The sequence below is a fragment of the Xenopus laevis genome, chromosome 1L (genome assembly GCF_017654675.1).
Source record: "Xenopus laevis strain J_2021 chromosome 1L, Xenopus_laevis_v10.1, whole genome shotgun sequence".
Lineage (NCBI taxonomy): Eukaryota > Metazoa > Chordata > Amphibia > Anura > Pipidae > Xenopus > Xenopus laevis.
Window position 1 is genome coordinate 44,395,520 of NC_054371.1, and position 16,265 is coordinate 44,411,784.

Below are 16,265 nucleotides of genomic sequence, written 5' to 3' on the forward strand. Positions count from 1 at the left end.
TTGTACATTGCTTTGCCCATACACAGTGTTGTGCTGTTGGCACACTGCCTTTGCTGCAAATACCCACAGCATGTTCATGTTACAATGGGGTTAATATTCCTTGGCATTACCCCCTAGCCACATATATAATAAATATAAATCCCTGTTTAGTTATTGTAGCTTAAATGGCTACTCCCATGGCTACATAGTAGCATATATATATATATATATATATATATATATATATATATATATATATATATATATACTGTATATATACTTTTCATGTTTTGTTTGTACTGGCCCTGTTCCAGCAGAGCATTAGCAGAATCTATTGCCATGAATCTCTTTTGAGTCCTACAGAAAAACACACTTTTGTGCTGTAGCTGGCGAGGAACAGCTTTTTCTGATTTCTGAGCGTAGGAGCCAGTTTCAAAACTGGGAAAAAAATCTGATTTTATGATGATTTGAGTCACAAGTCTTGGCTCCATAACCAGAAATCTTGGGTGTGATTATTATTTTCGGCCAAATAGCACAGAATGTCCAAATGGGACGCTCCCAGCACTCCCAGGCGTAGAATCGTGCTAGAGTAATGAGCCAGCCATTGCATTTCAGAAAAAACTAACATAATAGGACATTATTTTCTTGGGCCAAATAAAGAAAGAATTGTAGCTGTAATAGGCAATGGAGAAACTACTATTGATGTGTCCCCTTTAATTCGCTGCTTGTTGCTTCACCAGAATTGCTTTTGTTTATGGTTATGCATACACCTGGAGGAACATTTAAAGAAGAAGTCAACATGAAATCATATAGGGAGTGTAATCAACACGGAGTTAGGGCTCTTACACACGGCCATTTTTTCCTGCGCTCCCCTGCTTTGCGATTTATTCCGTTCAGCCGCAGGGGAGCGCAGGAGTAGACACACTCAATTATTGTGAGGGGGTTCTACTCACACAGACGCATGTATGCGCCGAACGCAGGTGAAATGCAACATGCCCCACTTGCGTTTGACGCTTACATGCGTCTGTGCACAGCCCCATTCGTCTACTCCTGCGCTCCCCTGCGGCTGAACAGAGGAAAGCTCAATGCAGGGGAGTGCAGGAAAAAACATGCTTGATAAAGAGCCCTAAGTCTTGTATTTTCAGTTATTGCTATTATTTTTATGGTTGCCAGGATAACTAATCATCCATCTGAGCACTAGTTTGAGTGTCCGACTGGAAAGATTTAAGTAGAAATACAGATAATAATAAACTAGCAACACTGGGAATTTGACGTCACAATTAACATGCTTTCTGGTTGTGTGAGTGACCTAGGCTAGCACTCAGCTAACATTTTAATTACTAAGATTTGAAAAAGGCAAAATAGGCACATTATTTTATAATACACATATTAACACACACACAAAAGGGAAGACCCGTTGTAGAGTTTGTAGGTTGCTGACAGGTACAAATTACTAATTCAAAAGTGAACTTTTCCTTTAACCACATGTTCCTGCCACGTGCTGTGGGTAAAACGTGTAACCTGTATACCTGTATTGAAACTGTAAAGAAAATGCCTGTACAACTGTTAAAGGTGTTGTTCACCTTTGAGTCAACTTTAGGTATGATGTAGAGAGTGATATTCTGAGACAAATTGCAGTTGGTTTTCATTTTTTATTATTTGTGTTTTTTAAGTTATTTAGCTTTTTATTCAGCAGCTCTCCAGTTTGCAATTTTAGCAATCTGGTTGCTAGGGTCCAAGCAATCATGCATTGATTTGAATAAGAGACTGGAATATAAACAGGGAATGGTTTGAAAAGAAAGATGAGTAATAAAAAGTAGCAATAAATACATTTGTAGCCTTACAGAGCATTGTTTTTTTTAGATGGGATCATTTTAGTGACCCCCATTTGAAAAAGTTGGAAAGAGTCAGAGGAGGAAGGCAAATAATATAAAAAAAACTATAAAATATTAAATAATAATGAAAAACATTTCAAATGTTGCTTAGAATCAGACTTTCTATAACATATTAAAAGTTTAATTTAATGTGACCCACACTACCATCAAAAGAAAGTGTGTTTGCTTTTGCCTGAAAACCCATGTACACGGTTTACCAAACAAAGCACGGAATTTGTTTAGGGTAAGGGCACATGCTAAGAAACAGGGAGATTTAGTCACCGGCGACAAATCGCCTCTTCTTCGGGCGACTAATCTCCCAGAAAAGCCTTCCTATCGGCTCGAATCTAAATTGCTGGCAGGGTGGCACTCGGAGCTCTTCATTTTCCGAAGTCGCCCGAAGTTTCCTCATAAGGCAACTTCGAGCAACTTTGGAAAATGAAGCGATCCAAGTGCCACCTTGCCGACGATTTAAATTCTAGCCAGTGGGAAGGCGCTTTCTGGGAGATTAGTCGCCCGAAGAAGAGGCGATTTGTCGCCAGTTGACTAATCTCCCCTAATTTTAGCGTTTGCCCTTACCCTTAAATTCTGAAAAAGTGATAGCCACGTGCCTCCATGTTTCCTGGTACAAATAGGCCTTATCCTACCACCATTCATGCCATTCTAGTTCAGTCTTAGTTCTCTTAACCTAAGAACTAAGATTTTTGTTTTAGACCCAAAAAGCTTCCCCAGTAGAATCTATTTGTTTCAATTGCATTGTGTATGCAGTATCTAATGAGAGTAATAAATATTGCTTCAAAAAGGCTAGCAAGTCTAATATCCTCTATTTTCTTTAATATTTATATTAACTAAAAGCAACAGTAACCCTTTATTGTCTTTTATCATCCCAGGCTGCACAAATAACTAGTCACTTAGAATGTTTTGACTTGTAAGGAGGAAGAATGGAATTCAATCCCTTATGCAACTAAATAAAGCAAACGTACTTGCTATATTTTTTCAGTACTAATCTTATTTAGTAAACAATTGTTTCCTGTGTGAATGTTTTCAGGTGTCATTATGTACCAAAATAAAAAACAAACACTCTATTCTTTACACAAAATTTCCTTCTGAACTGGGGGCTAATCCTAGGTTTTATTTCTCCTGCCAAATACTAGGCTACTAGCCCTTTTATGCCTTTTTTTATTTCTGTAATCCCAAGATTAATTTGCTGTGGTGGTGTTCTGTTTAATTGTCAGTAATTTCTGTCTTTCCCGTGACACAATCTTGCATGACCGGTGTTTGCCTTCTTGCATGTGTTTGATTTTTATTCAGTCTTCTCGGATCCATATTCCCAATGCCTCGTGTAATCTATGCAATGGCCGAAGATGGTTTGCTTTTCAAATCTCTAGCTAAGATCAGTCCCAGGACGAAGACTCCGGTTATTGCCACACTGTCGTCCGGTGCCGTGGCAGGTGAGATTGTTATGGAGGAACGCACGAGTAGGAACCTCTTATGTAGAACGTGTACCTTTACCATGAATCAGAATTTTTTTCCCCTTCCTTTTTCATCCTATCAAGGCAATTTATTTTAAGGAATCTGTCATTTTAATATCTTTATCACTGCACTGTTATTGACCCCCATCCCAGTGGTCACAACTTTTATAAAACATTGATTACTATTGTTTTCAGCTGTTTAAGCCAAGGGACTGCAACCTGGGTGTCCAGAACTGTTTCTAAAGAACTCAAACCATTCTCCAACAGTCACTGGCTCTTGAGGAGATGCTGAGATTTGTTACAGATCTTCCATTTAGTTTTCTCTTAAAAAGACATTCTTTAATCTCATATATTACATGTCTCTGCCATGTATTAATACAAAGTATGCAAAGAAGCAACGTTGAAAGCAATTAATTATATATATAAATGTCTTTTTAAAGGGAAATTAATGGAAGAAAAACCTTTAAAGGGGAATATTTTCCCATATAAAACGTGTAAATAATATTGAAATTTTGGGTAAGGGAGTTAATAACAATAATAATAATTCCATTACTTATTCAGCCTTTCTTTGCTAACTGTTCATCCTAGATCCATCCATAGATTTTTCATTTCAACTTTTCACCTGAACATCCCTAATTTTTCTATTCTAGCCTGCTGGGCTCTATGTTTCCTCTCCCCCGAATTCTGTTTGCCATGGCACGAGACGGTTTACTCTTTAGATTTCTTTCCAACGTGAGTGCACGGCAGTCACCAGTCGCTGCCACATTGACCGCAGGGGTGATATCTGGTAAGATGAGAAAAACAGAACTTCTTGCAATTACCATCCGGATACTTGCATGAACGTTTGGTCGTTGGTTCTGTTTGGTGGTGGCTTCCTCTGCATGTAAGACTGGCGACTACTGCTGCCTTCATGTATATGTTAAAAGAAAATGTACGAATTATAGGAATCAAATACTTAAGAGGCCTATATTCTTCAAAGCAAGGTGTACAACAGTATTTTTTTTGAGTTTATCTAAAGGCAAGGATAAATGGGAAAATAATATTTAATAGTCTTCTTTTGGGATACCAACATCGATATGCTGATGTTGAGTTTTATAGAGCAACGTTCTTACTAATATTCAGTGTCAGCTACAGGCTGCCTTTCTAATATCACTCACTCCCCTAAAGCACTGCATATGGTATAAGATACAAACAGTTCAATTTTGTTTATTAATCAGTATGTTCGGGGGGGGATTATGTAATGGAAGCCTTAATAGCAGAACATACATGGATATGCGGAACTTCACATCTGAACATCACCACTATGAGAGATTTTTGGAGAGTCGTTAAGTGGGACTTAGGTGGAGCTAGCATTTAAAAGAAAAATGCCATATTACGTTTATAATTTTAATATTTTTATAGAGAAGTGCACAGAGTGATCCTTTATCTTATAATGCATATAGTCTTTGGTCAGGAGAAACTGATCCCATTAATAATATCCCACTAAGTGATGCATTCTTCCATGGTTCATTTGTCCAAGACTTGGTTTGTGTCCAAGGTCTTCTGTTGTACATGAGCCTTAACAAGCCACTTGATCTTCTTAGACATATGGCATTAGATTGTACATACACATTTTCCAGAATCAGCATTCGCTTTTCTAAAAACCTGTGGTGCCAGACCCAAGGAAAGGGTGTGAAATCCCAGTAATACAAATGTTTGTATTCCCATGTAATATTGAGCAGTGCTGATGTAATTGGACCCCAACAGTGTAGCACAGATTTATTATTATTATTCTATTATTCTATATTATTTTTGTGCACTTTTCTGCAAAAACTTGCTGTCTAAAATGTACAAAATACAAGAAGATACAAAGATAATTTCCCCTAAATCAATATAAACTCAAGAAAAAATGTTAATATTCCACTTTGAAGAATTTAGGCATAATAATGTTTGAAATATGTTGCAACTGCAGCTTCAAGATATGCATTAACATTTACATAATATAGATATATATATTTTATATATATATGTTATAAAATAATATAATGTTTCTTTACACAGACATATGTGATTTCACAAAAAGCAAACAATGATACTTGTACAAACCATTACCCAACCCTCTTAGGCTCACAGTGTCATGCAACCCTTCCCTCACTTTGTTCCATTGTGTTATGATGGATTTTGGAACTTAAAGTACCTCTGCACAGCGGATCTGTTCACCACCCACTATGGAAAGCAGAGGGACTTCAAGCCCTAGAATTCATCATTTCACAGCGGAACATGTTTAGGGAGGGATGCATGTGAGCCTAAGTGGGTTGGGAAATGGTTTGTATGCTTATTATAGTTGTCTTTCTGTAAAACCAGGTATGTACTGTATGTGGAAGAAATATATACATTTATATATATTTATTTTTGGAAGTTCAGATAGTATTTATGCATTTTTTTTTACTTAAGCCAACTGAATGATCTCATGGCAAATAAGAATGTATATTTTCCCTTTAAGCTTAGTTTGTTTATTGCACCATGCCCTGGCAAACGCAAGCTTTAATGTAACCTTTGTATATACCCTGAGTAGAATGTTAGGAAATATTTGCCCTTCATACACAGCCAACAACAAACTGCCCAAGACTGGTCTATCACCAAGGTGTAACTTGACCAGCACAAGGCCATAAATTACTATCACTGGACATGAGCCTTCTGACCTATATTTTTGCACATTACAGAAATGCAGAGAATGCAGGTCAAAACAGCTTGTGGTTTTCCAAGAGCAGTCAAGTCCTGAATGAAGGAAAAATAAATGATCTTGGGAAACAGTGGTTTGGTCAGTTAAACCATCACCATGCCCTGGATCCCAGGTTATAAACTGAACTCTGTGTTAGCATAACAAAAGATGGGGTAGCTCCACCAGGAGGGAATTTGGTAAAGATGAACTCCCCCTTTAAAAATATAGGTAAAAAAGAAAGTCACCTATTAAGCCTGAGACCGGTGCAAGTAATAAGTATTTCTATATCTGATCTCAGGCTATTTTGTCATCATTAAATTAAAATAATGTTTCCTAAACTCACCCCTGCGCAATCTACAGAATATGTCCAAAAATTCTCAATACTGTCACTCATCATTCTGATGCCGATTCATGTAATATCATTTTCTCTTTAACCCACGTACCAGGCCATTTCTCATTGTCACTTTACAGACACAAATCAAATGCACAAGTTGAAGCTGTAATTGCAATATCTGTGAATCCACTGGACTTTTTCTCTTTTTCATTTTAATGAAGTGATTGTAAAAAGATATGTGCGGTGTCACACCAGGCTGTTTATCTGTCCACCAGGGGAGAAAATGTCCAAAAACCCTGTGCCAACTGTCAGTGGGTTTAATGGAAACTGTCTGGCACTACAGGTATAGGATCAGTTATCTGGAAACCCGTTATCCAGAAAGCTCTGAATTACAGAATGCCTGTCTCCCATAGACTCCATTTTATCCAAATAATCCAACATTTTTAAAAATGATTTCCTTTTTCTCTGTAATAATAAAACAGTACCTTGTACTTGATCCCAACTAAGATATAATTAATCCAGAAAACCCCAGGTCCAGAGCATTCTGGATAACAGGTCCCATACCTGTACAGGTATGGGACCTGTTATCCAGAATGCTTGGGACCTGGGGTTTTCCGGATAACAGATCTTTCTGTAATTTGGGTCTTCACGCCTTAAGTCTACTAGAAATTCATTTAAACATTAAATAAACCCAATAGGCTGGTTTTGCTTCCAATAAGGATTAATTATATCTTAGTTGGGATCAAGTACAAGCTACTGTTTTATTATTACAGAGAAAAAGGAAATCATTTTTAAAAATGTGGATTATTTGGATAAAATGGAGTCTATGGGAGACAGCCATTCCGTAATTCGGACCTTTCTGGATATTGGGTTTCCGAATAAGGGATCCTATACCTGTACTAGTAAAGATGTTTTTTGCCTTAAAAGGCACATTTTGGCTTCTGGTGGAGAACCCACCTTGTGTATAAATTTGATTGGAATAATTAATTCAGCATGCTAATTTGCTAATTGGTATTTTAAAACAATTTAAAGAGTCAGTATCTAGCACTGCATTTGAACTACCTAACGGTGGTATCAGAACAATCACTTGGAACAAATGACTGAGAGAGCCCAGTGTATTCTATCTACAAACACAAATGATCTGAAGATTGATTATATTCCCGTATCTGTTCTTTTTGTGCCTGTCTGATTTCCAAACCATTCCCAAAAACTTGTGGCTGGGAAGTTTGATAAGTTCAGGAGGCAGAACAGTTTCTGTGCATGTTGTTCTTTTGAACCTCAGCAACGGGTAAGAGAAAAATGCTATTGAAAAATAATTTTAATTAACTGTTGGGTTTCTTTCGAACCTGTTCTCCAGCCAGTGACAATTCTGTAGTTTTTATTTATGGCAGATTATTCCCAGTAAATAAAAAAAATAGATTTTTTTCTTATAGCACAATGGAGTTGGAGGCGCTGCGATCACCGATCTTAACTCTGGATTGAATTGAATTGATTTGTATTACAGTATACTGTGTGAATATATGTGAAAATTACATTTTAGATATTAAATGGGAAGTTTATGTTAGAATTCATTTTTAGTATGATTTAGTTGTGAGCCAATAAGCAGTTGGCCTTCATTTTTTGTCTATTGTGGGTTTGGAATTGTTTGCCTTTCTATTCTGCCTGTCTTTAACCTGATGTTGAAAATGCAAACCCAGGCAAGGTTACATGGGTCGGTGAGTTTAGCTGAGACTGATACACTGTGTGGTGCCAGGTTCATGACATGATGTCAGCGTGACACAACACAGGCTCTGTATGATTAGCACCGCAGCACATTATTCCTCTGCAGAGCACTTTCTGGGTAAAGGTATGGGCATTTTAAAAGGGACTCGGCTACAAAACCAAACTATTTGCTGGCCGTTGGGTCCACATCTACATAGAAGATAATAAATAATAGAAGATAATAAATAGATAATAGAAGATAATAAAAGCTGTTTAGAAATAAACCATAAAATCTTTTTAGTACATAAGTGCTTTGCACACACATACAATTCTGTAAATTTTTACAGCATTTCTATGATATTCTATCCATTGCCTAGTAGTTTAAGATTATCTTTGATTCAACCCTGTGTTATTCCTTGTATCACCTACAGAACATTTTTTAAAATATATCAGTTATTCATATACTCACCTAAACTCATCATGTATTGTCTCCTCTTGATTCTTCCTTTCCATGTACCACACAATTCACTCCTCCTGAAAATTCTTTTCCTGGCTTCCATTGCCCTACAATTTGGGGCACATTTACTTAGCTCGAGTGAAGGATTAGAATAAAAAATACTTTGAATTTCGAAGTATTTTTTGGCTAATTTGACCATCGAATAGGCTACTACGACCTTCGACTAAAACTTCGAATCGAACGATTTGAACTAAAAATTGTTCGACTATTCGACCATTCAATAGTCGAAGTACTGTCTCTTTAAAAAAAAACTTTGACCATCTACTTCACCACCTAAAACCTACCGAGCACCAATGTTAGCCTATGGGGAAGGTCCCCATAGGCTTTCCTAGCAATTTCTGATCGAAGGAAAATCGTTCGATCGATGGATTAAAATCCTTCGAATCGTTTGATTTGAAGGGTTTAATCGTTCGATCGAATGATTTTTCCTTCGATCGAACGAATTGCGGTAAATCCTTCGACTTCGATATTCGAAGTCGAAGGATTTAACTTCGATGGTCGAATATGGAGGGTTAATTAACCCTCGATATTCGACATATAATAAATGTGTCCCTAAGGGTTTTTATTTTCAAAGGTTAAAGTTGTGAGGTTCTTTATACCTCTAACAAACTCACATCTCAAATGTTTTCCAATTTATGAAAAAAACTTGAATGGGAAAAACTGGGATCTGTGAAAATACTCAAATTAATTGAGTTTTCACCTTGAAAAAAATTAATCAAGTTTTTGGGCTAAAACCACAGAAAAAACACCTGAACATCATGAAGGCTAGAAACATCTTCAAATGGTTCAAGGGACGTCTGCCATTGACTTCTACGTGACCTCGACAGGTTTTAGCTGAAGTATTTTCAGATTTAAGCTATTTCCAGCTTCTGGGTATAATAAATCTTGAAAAGTACTAGTCTTTTCTTGCCAGAAAATTCAAGTTTTTACTGAAAACTACCCTCGAAAACTCAAATTTTTTGGGTAAAACGCAACTCGATCTTTAATTAATAAACCCGTAAATTTGCAATTTACTCAACATATATATTAAAGCTAAGAATAGTGTATCCTCCACATATTTTTTCATAATAAAATGATACCCAACTCCATATGCTTAAGAATTGTTTATAGAGAAGGAAGTAACAAAGGGCAAACATGTTGCAGTGCCAAGTCATTTTAACACCAATTCTGTAGTTTAAATTTACTTGCAAATAAAAACAACTATAGAATGTCACTGACTGGAGAAACACCTTCCCTGATTTATTTCAGTTTAGTAAATGCCCTAATTGTATTTTATTCCTTTTTCTTTTCTAGCTGTCATGGCATTTCTCTTTGATCTCAAGGCCCTCGTTGACATGATGTCCATTGGTACTCTTCTTGCATATTCACTGGTGGCTGCTTGTGTTCTTATCCTCAGGTATAAACAGATTTTATGTTAGAAGCACCTTTTCCCTTCTAGAATATGAGAAATGCCATTTTTTGCAGAAGACTTTGAGGACCCATTGAAAATGTCCACATGTTAATCTATGTGCTCTTGGTCCTTCCTTATTTTTGTCCCAAATAAATTCTTCCATTATAGCTCTCCATGGGACAAGTTTAAATGCAATTCAGTTCCCAAGAAACATCTTTCTTTTACTGTTGTAAAATAGAGGAAAAGGGGAAAAAAGCCCTCTGTTAAAACAATCTCCTCCCTTCCCCAAGATGCAGCCTGTTAGGCTTTTAGATAAGCTCATTATACAGAGGCTTCTCAGTGGACTGCTAACTTGTTTTTTTTGTGCCCATATGATCCAGAAAATTGAATGCAACTTTTTCAAGAAATAACAAAAAACATAGATACCCTTTTGCCTATTGTTTTAAGAAATATGGTCAGCACAAGCCATATTGATTGAACTCATGTTAAGAAAGCAGGTTTAATGTCCTTTTAAATATGAATTCCTAATTCCAAATGAACATAATCTGACTTCCAGCCTCAGTTTACTTGGAGGGATTTAGGATTCAGGGTATCTAGAAATCTCTAATTGCAGCTCTGGTTAATAGGCGTAGCAGTAGCACTCATCAAAATGCATCTTATTATTATTGTGTAGCTATTCATTTAAACCTTTTTTTTTTCCTTTTAAAAGATACCAACCTGGTTTAGGTTATGAGGTGCCTAAAAACGATGCTGAGAAAGAAATGCTGTCCTCCTCTGAAAGAGAATCAATGATGAACGAATCACAGATCAGCATCCTGCAAGATAAGAGCTCCAGCTTCCACAGGCTGATGAATCCACCTAGCGTGCCAACGGAACAGTCTGCCTCCTTTGTTAGCAGCCTAGTAGGATTGCTAGGTAACTTCTTATTGCTTCCTTTCCATCTGACTAGAGAAATTGTGATGAAATGATAACATGGGTTAGCATTATGAAATGATATCTCTTTCTCCAACTAGAAATTAGCTTTTTTTTTAGGGATGCACCAAATCCAGGGTTTAGGTTCGGGATTCGGCCAGGGTTCTGCCTTTTTTAGTAGGATTTGGATTCGGCCAAATCTTTCTTTTTATCACAAAACAAGGAAGTAAAAAATTATGCATATGCAAATTAGAATTCGGATTCGGTTCGGTATTCGGCCAAATCTTTCACTAAGGATTCGGGGGTTCGGGCGAATCCAAAATAGTGGATTCGGCGCATCCCTATTTTTTTATTAGAAGGGACCTAGTAGTTGACAGACATGTAATTAGATACAAAACCAGTTGTTTGGATTACTAGGTGTGGCTAACTTTTAGTATGTTATAGAATGGCCTACTCTTAGCAACTTTTCAACTGGTCTTCATTTTAATTTTGTGTCGTTCTTGAATTATTTGCCTTCTTCTTCTGACTCTTTCCAGTTTTGAAATGGGGGTCACTGACCCCAGAAGCCATAAAAAAAATCGATTTGTCTATATCGTTTCTTGGCTGTTGGGGCACTTATTCACAGGGTCATAATGGCCTATGAGTCATTTGAAAAAACACTGTCAGGAAGAAGCAAAAAAATAATTTTAATCTACAGGAGAAAATGTTTTTTTCCCCCCATTTGGTTCCCAAAATTGGGTCTGGTTTCTTCCCATTTAAAATTCTATTATTCCAGAAACCACAGACAGTGCTGCACAAATGATAGCTTTCCCCGTTTTCCTATTGATGGTCTGACATTTATCTGTGTTCTCTCCTGTAGCTTTCATCATTTGTGCACTGAGTGTTCTTACAACATATGGTGTCCAGGCGATTGCTGATATGGAGGTGTGGAGTCTCGCCCTGCTGGTTTTGTTTATTGTATTGATCTGCTTGATTGTGGCGATTATTTGGCGACAGCCTCAAAACAAGCACAAAATTTCTTTCATGGTAAGTGTGTTACAGCTGATTCTGACTTTAACAGGTAATGGCCATTTGTGTGGCAAAGATACAACCACATACAAGTGCACACAAGTTACCATATATATTTCAGATTGTTTTCCAGAAAAAAATGCAAATGGGAAGCTCATCATTTTTTTAAATTCCAAGATATTAAAGGTTACATGTACTGTTAAAAAGAGAATAAGAAAGAGAAAGAACTGACCCATGTATTTGCACCCTCCCATCAAAGCATGTCCACAAGCTCGTGATACCACTTGACCCTGCACACCATCTTCTGTTTTTCTCATCCCCAACTTCTTTTCTACGTGTACTGTTAACATGAATGAATTTTGTTACAGCAGCGCCATTTACTGGTCAGAAAATGAGTAGTCAAGGAAGTTGTCAGGAGAAAAAAAGAGGCTGCTCTGTTGTTCTTCTGCTTAGGAAAAAAATTTGAAAACTTTCTCATATCTTTCCTAACCAGAAAAACATCAAAATAGCCCTCTTTCTTTTTCTTTGACTACTTGGTGGTCAGAATAGTCAGTAAAATGACCAGCAGATGGCGATGTTGTAACATAATTCATTCATATTAACAGTACATGTATCCTTTAATACCTTGCAATTAAAAAAAAATGTATACAGATTGGAAAAGTGCTTAGAGTACCACTCTCATCAATTTTATATTCACTTATTTTTAAAGTTTATTTATCCTTAAGGCAGATGCTGAGACTGCCGCAAGGGATTGCTCAGAAACCTGAAAGTGACAATTCCACTGTTTTCCACTCTGAATGAATTGGAAATAGCTCCCCCAGCCCATGCCTAGCTTTTCAGTCTTTGCTGAACTTTTTCGGGGGAATGTAATAGAAGTCGGTAACGGAAAATGTGAAAAGTTTTGCCTTTACGCCAACAAATTTTGCGAACCCAGAAACTGTTTAGCCACCACTTTCGACAGTGGGAGACCGTTTGCGAATTTTATCGTTTGCGCCAATGCACAATAAATGTAATAACACTTCTTACTGAAAAAGTTCTATGTTTGCTCCCAAAGATTAGACACCTTCAAACAGTGTTGGACTGGGATGCCAGGGGCCCACCAGAAAACCTTAGACCGTGTGCCCATTTTCCAAACTATTATTCCCCCTCTCCTCACTCAACCTCTTTATTCTCCTATTATCTTTACTTACTATACTATATTCTTCCATTATTAAGCCCCTTAAATAAATAAGGAAAGACCATGAAATAGGCCAAAAGTTTAGCAGCATGAGGGCCTACTGACACCTGGGCCCACCAGGAGTTTTCTTGGTATCCCGGTGGGCCAGTCCGACACTGCCTTCAAGCACTTCTTAAGAGTGCGAAATTAACATTTTCAATGCAATAACAGTTTAAGGAACAATATTACATTGTGAGATGTGGATTTTTATTCTTATTGGTGCACATTGTTTTTATCTTTGCAACTTTCATTACATTCCCCCCTTTGTGTTTTTTATAGTTACAAAACTATAAGACATTAATCCCCCTCATTTGTTGTATTTTTGCTTCAGGTACCATTTCTACCAGTTCTTCCAGTTTTCAGCGTCTTGGTCAATGTTTATTTGATGGTGCAGTTGAGTGGTGACACGTGGATAAGATTTAGTATATGGATGGTGATCGGTAAGCACAGCTCTCTCATCTCTCTCATGTACCATCATTTGAATTCTTGTGTTTAGTTAGGCTTCTAAGCATTGCGATGCAGCGCAGTTCAGTGGAGCAGGTTGTAAAAACACATATTCAGTGCTGTATATAGGTCCTGTATATAGGCTCCAGTTTGGGGAAGTGATATCACACACGGCCGTGTGTGACCTAATTTCTGGTGATGTCATTTCCACTGGCGACATGCAAAAATGCACTCCTAACTCCTCACCCCTTTTCCAGCTTACTCAGAAGACTCCAGTGGCAGATGGGTACATTCTTTTTTCAACAAAAAAATGTAATTTGTTATATGGCTGCCGCCCTATGCACAGGCATTTGTGTGTCTATATATAAATACTTCTCAGCTTATACTGAATTAGTGGCATCATGTTAGAATTCTACTTATACTACTACTCTACCAAATATACACCCACTATACTTTGCTTTTAAAGGCCAAGTAAATAAAACATATTACGGTGCATTCATTATGGATGACATTGTCCAATGTGCAGGATGTCCTTATGGGCTCAAGAATCACAGAAGAGGGCATTGGGCAATGACTGAGGTAGCTGGGCATCTGACCTGGAGGACAATACATACAGATAAAGCCATTGGGATTTCACATTTTGTCGCATCATGTCCAGTAGTGATATGTGGGTCGGGTTTTCCCCAACTCGCACTCGACCCTAACCTGCTGACCCTAACCTAAACTCCCCCCACCCGTGCTGCCCCGCCGATGACGTCACAAAAAGGGGCGGGCGATAAGGTGCGAGTCTATAAAAAAAGGAAGTCAGAAGCCATCAGACTGGCAGTGCAAGGTGGCGGGTGGGGAGAGCAGGAAGAAGAGCTTAACCTGGACCCACCCACCATCCTGCAACCCGTGGGTATCGGGCCAGCCCGCACATGACAAATGTCCAGACACCATTTTTTTTGTGCTAAATCCTGCCTCTTGATGGTGTTAGAGTAGTGATGGGCGAATTTGTGGCATTTCGATTTGCCAAAAAATTCGCGAATTTCCCGGGAAAATGGCAAAACGGCGAAAAATTCTCGAAACAGTGCCGTCATCCAAAAAAAATGGACGCCGGTGGCAAATTGCGGGAATTCGCCGCAAATAAATAAATTCGCCCATCACTATGTTAGAGTGCAAATTTTCAGTACATTGCTTCTGAGGGATTATGACAGTTGCAATCTAGCATCTAGAGGCAGAATTTATCACTAAAAAGGACACTGCAGCAAAATGTGAAATCCCAACTGTACATTACATATGTTCCAACACTGTCCCATCATTTTTGTTTTTGAAGGTTTCTTGATATACTTTGCGTACGGCATTAGAAACAGCATGGAAGGAAAACCCAAGGCAGTTGAGGATGAAGAAGACGACGAGGATTCAGATGCCAGCCCTACCGAGGAAAAAACAGGGAAAGAAAATGAAGAAGAAAATGCCAAGGAAAGCGACCATTTTATTTTGCATGAAAGGACAAGCGAATGCTAATCGGAACTGTCTTTGGAAGATGCTTTTATGGCACGTCATTGAAGCAACAAACTGTCCCCGCTGTAGGATACGTATCTCATGCAGTTATATGAGCTGCTCACAAAAAAAATATGCTGGAGCAACTTCAAAATAGCAAGAAATGCCATTGTATGACTGACTCTGTGGTCACCCTTTGTGCAACTACTACAGTGTGTCCATAGGGAGGCGCTACACAAGCTATTGCTGCTAACCAACTTAACTAGTTCTTATGTAATCCCTTTTAACAACTCTTCTTTCCCTGCCACTCTAACATTTTCTGCCAAATCCAGACTTAGAGCCTAGGGGGATATTATTACTATATTTTATTATTTAGTGGTGTCATTTTCCATAGAGAATGTTCAATTACATCTGTCCATGACCCAGTGCAGCTCACTATCGGTGTGTTCACTACTAGAGGCACAAGCACTCACACAAAGGTTCATTTGATCAGTAGCCAATCAACCTACATGAATGTTTTTTGGTCTGTGAGAGGAAAGTGGAACACTTGGAAGAATCCAAACAGAGACAATATGTAAACTCCATTCTGGTAGTGGAAATCAAGCAGTGATTTATGTCCCCTCTCCTCCCCAGTCCTCAAACTGCCATTTGCAAGTTCTTGTTCAAGGATAAATACTTTGTAATTGTTATTATTGTAAAATGTCACACAAACACGCTACTTTTTATTCATACACAGGGTTTATTTAAGAACATAGATGCTTAATTGCACCATTGCCGGGAGCAGTAGCAACCAAATAGTAGGTCATTTTTAAAAGGTGGGAAAATTGAGAAAAAATGTAAACAAAGGATTTATTATATATCTTATGGGAAGCTGCAATAGTGCACTTTTGCAGGTATGTTAATAAATTAGCCCCAATGTATTCTATAGGGCAATGATCCCCAACCAGTGGCTCGTGAGCAACACGTTACTCTCAGTTGACCTCAAAGCAGGTGCTTCTTTTTGAATTCCTTGCTTGGAGGCAAGTATTACATACATAAAAACAGTTGTCCTGCCAAACAGAGTCTCCTGTAGGCTACTAGTCCACATAGGGGCTAACAAATAGCCAAAAACAGCCCTTATTTGGCACTCCCAGGAATTTTTTTCATGCTTGTGTTGCTCCCCAACAACAATTTTTTTATTTGAATGTCGTTCACGGATAAAAAAGTTTGGGGATGGAACCCCTCCTGTAAATCTA

The 16,265-nt window shown here is 37.9% G+C and overlaps 1 protein-coding gene across 7 annotated transcripts in view; it reads left to right on the forward strand.

Moving 5' to 3' along the window:
- The window catches only part of slc7a2.1.L (solute carrier family 7 (cationic amino acid transporter, y+ system), member 2, gene 1 L homeolog), a 55,863-nt gene extending 39,860 nt beyond the window's left edge, over nt 1–16,003 (forward strand). For 5 of the 7 annotated variants that reach the window (XM_041589039.1, XM_041589035.1, XM_041589037.1 and 2 more), the window contains 6 exons: nt 3,165–3,304; nt 9,872–9,974; nt 10,678–10,883; nt 11,740–11,906; nt 13,436–13,544; nt 14,864–16,003. In XM_041589039.1, coding sequence (XP_041444973.1) covers nt 3,165–3,304; nt 9,872–9,974; nt 10,678–10,883; nt 11,740–11,906; nt 13,436–13,544; nt 14,864–15,054 — 916 coding nt within the window. In that variant the 3' untranslated portion in view covers nt 15,055–16,003. Of the gene's footprint in view, nt 1–3,164; nt 3,305–3,975; nt 4,113–9,871; nt 9,975–10,677; nt 10,884–11,739; nt 11,907–13,435; nt 13,545–14,863 lie in introns of all 7 variants that reach the window. The other 2 variants (XM_018230264.2, XM_018230256.2) reach the window with 1 other exon arrangement.
- Nucleotides 16,004–16,265: the final 262 nt, after the last annotated feature.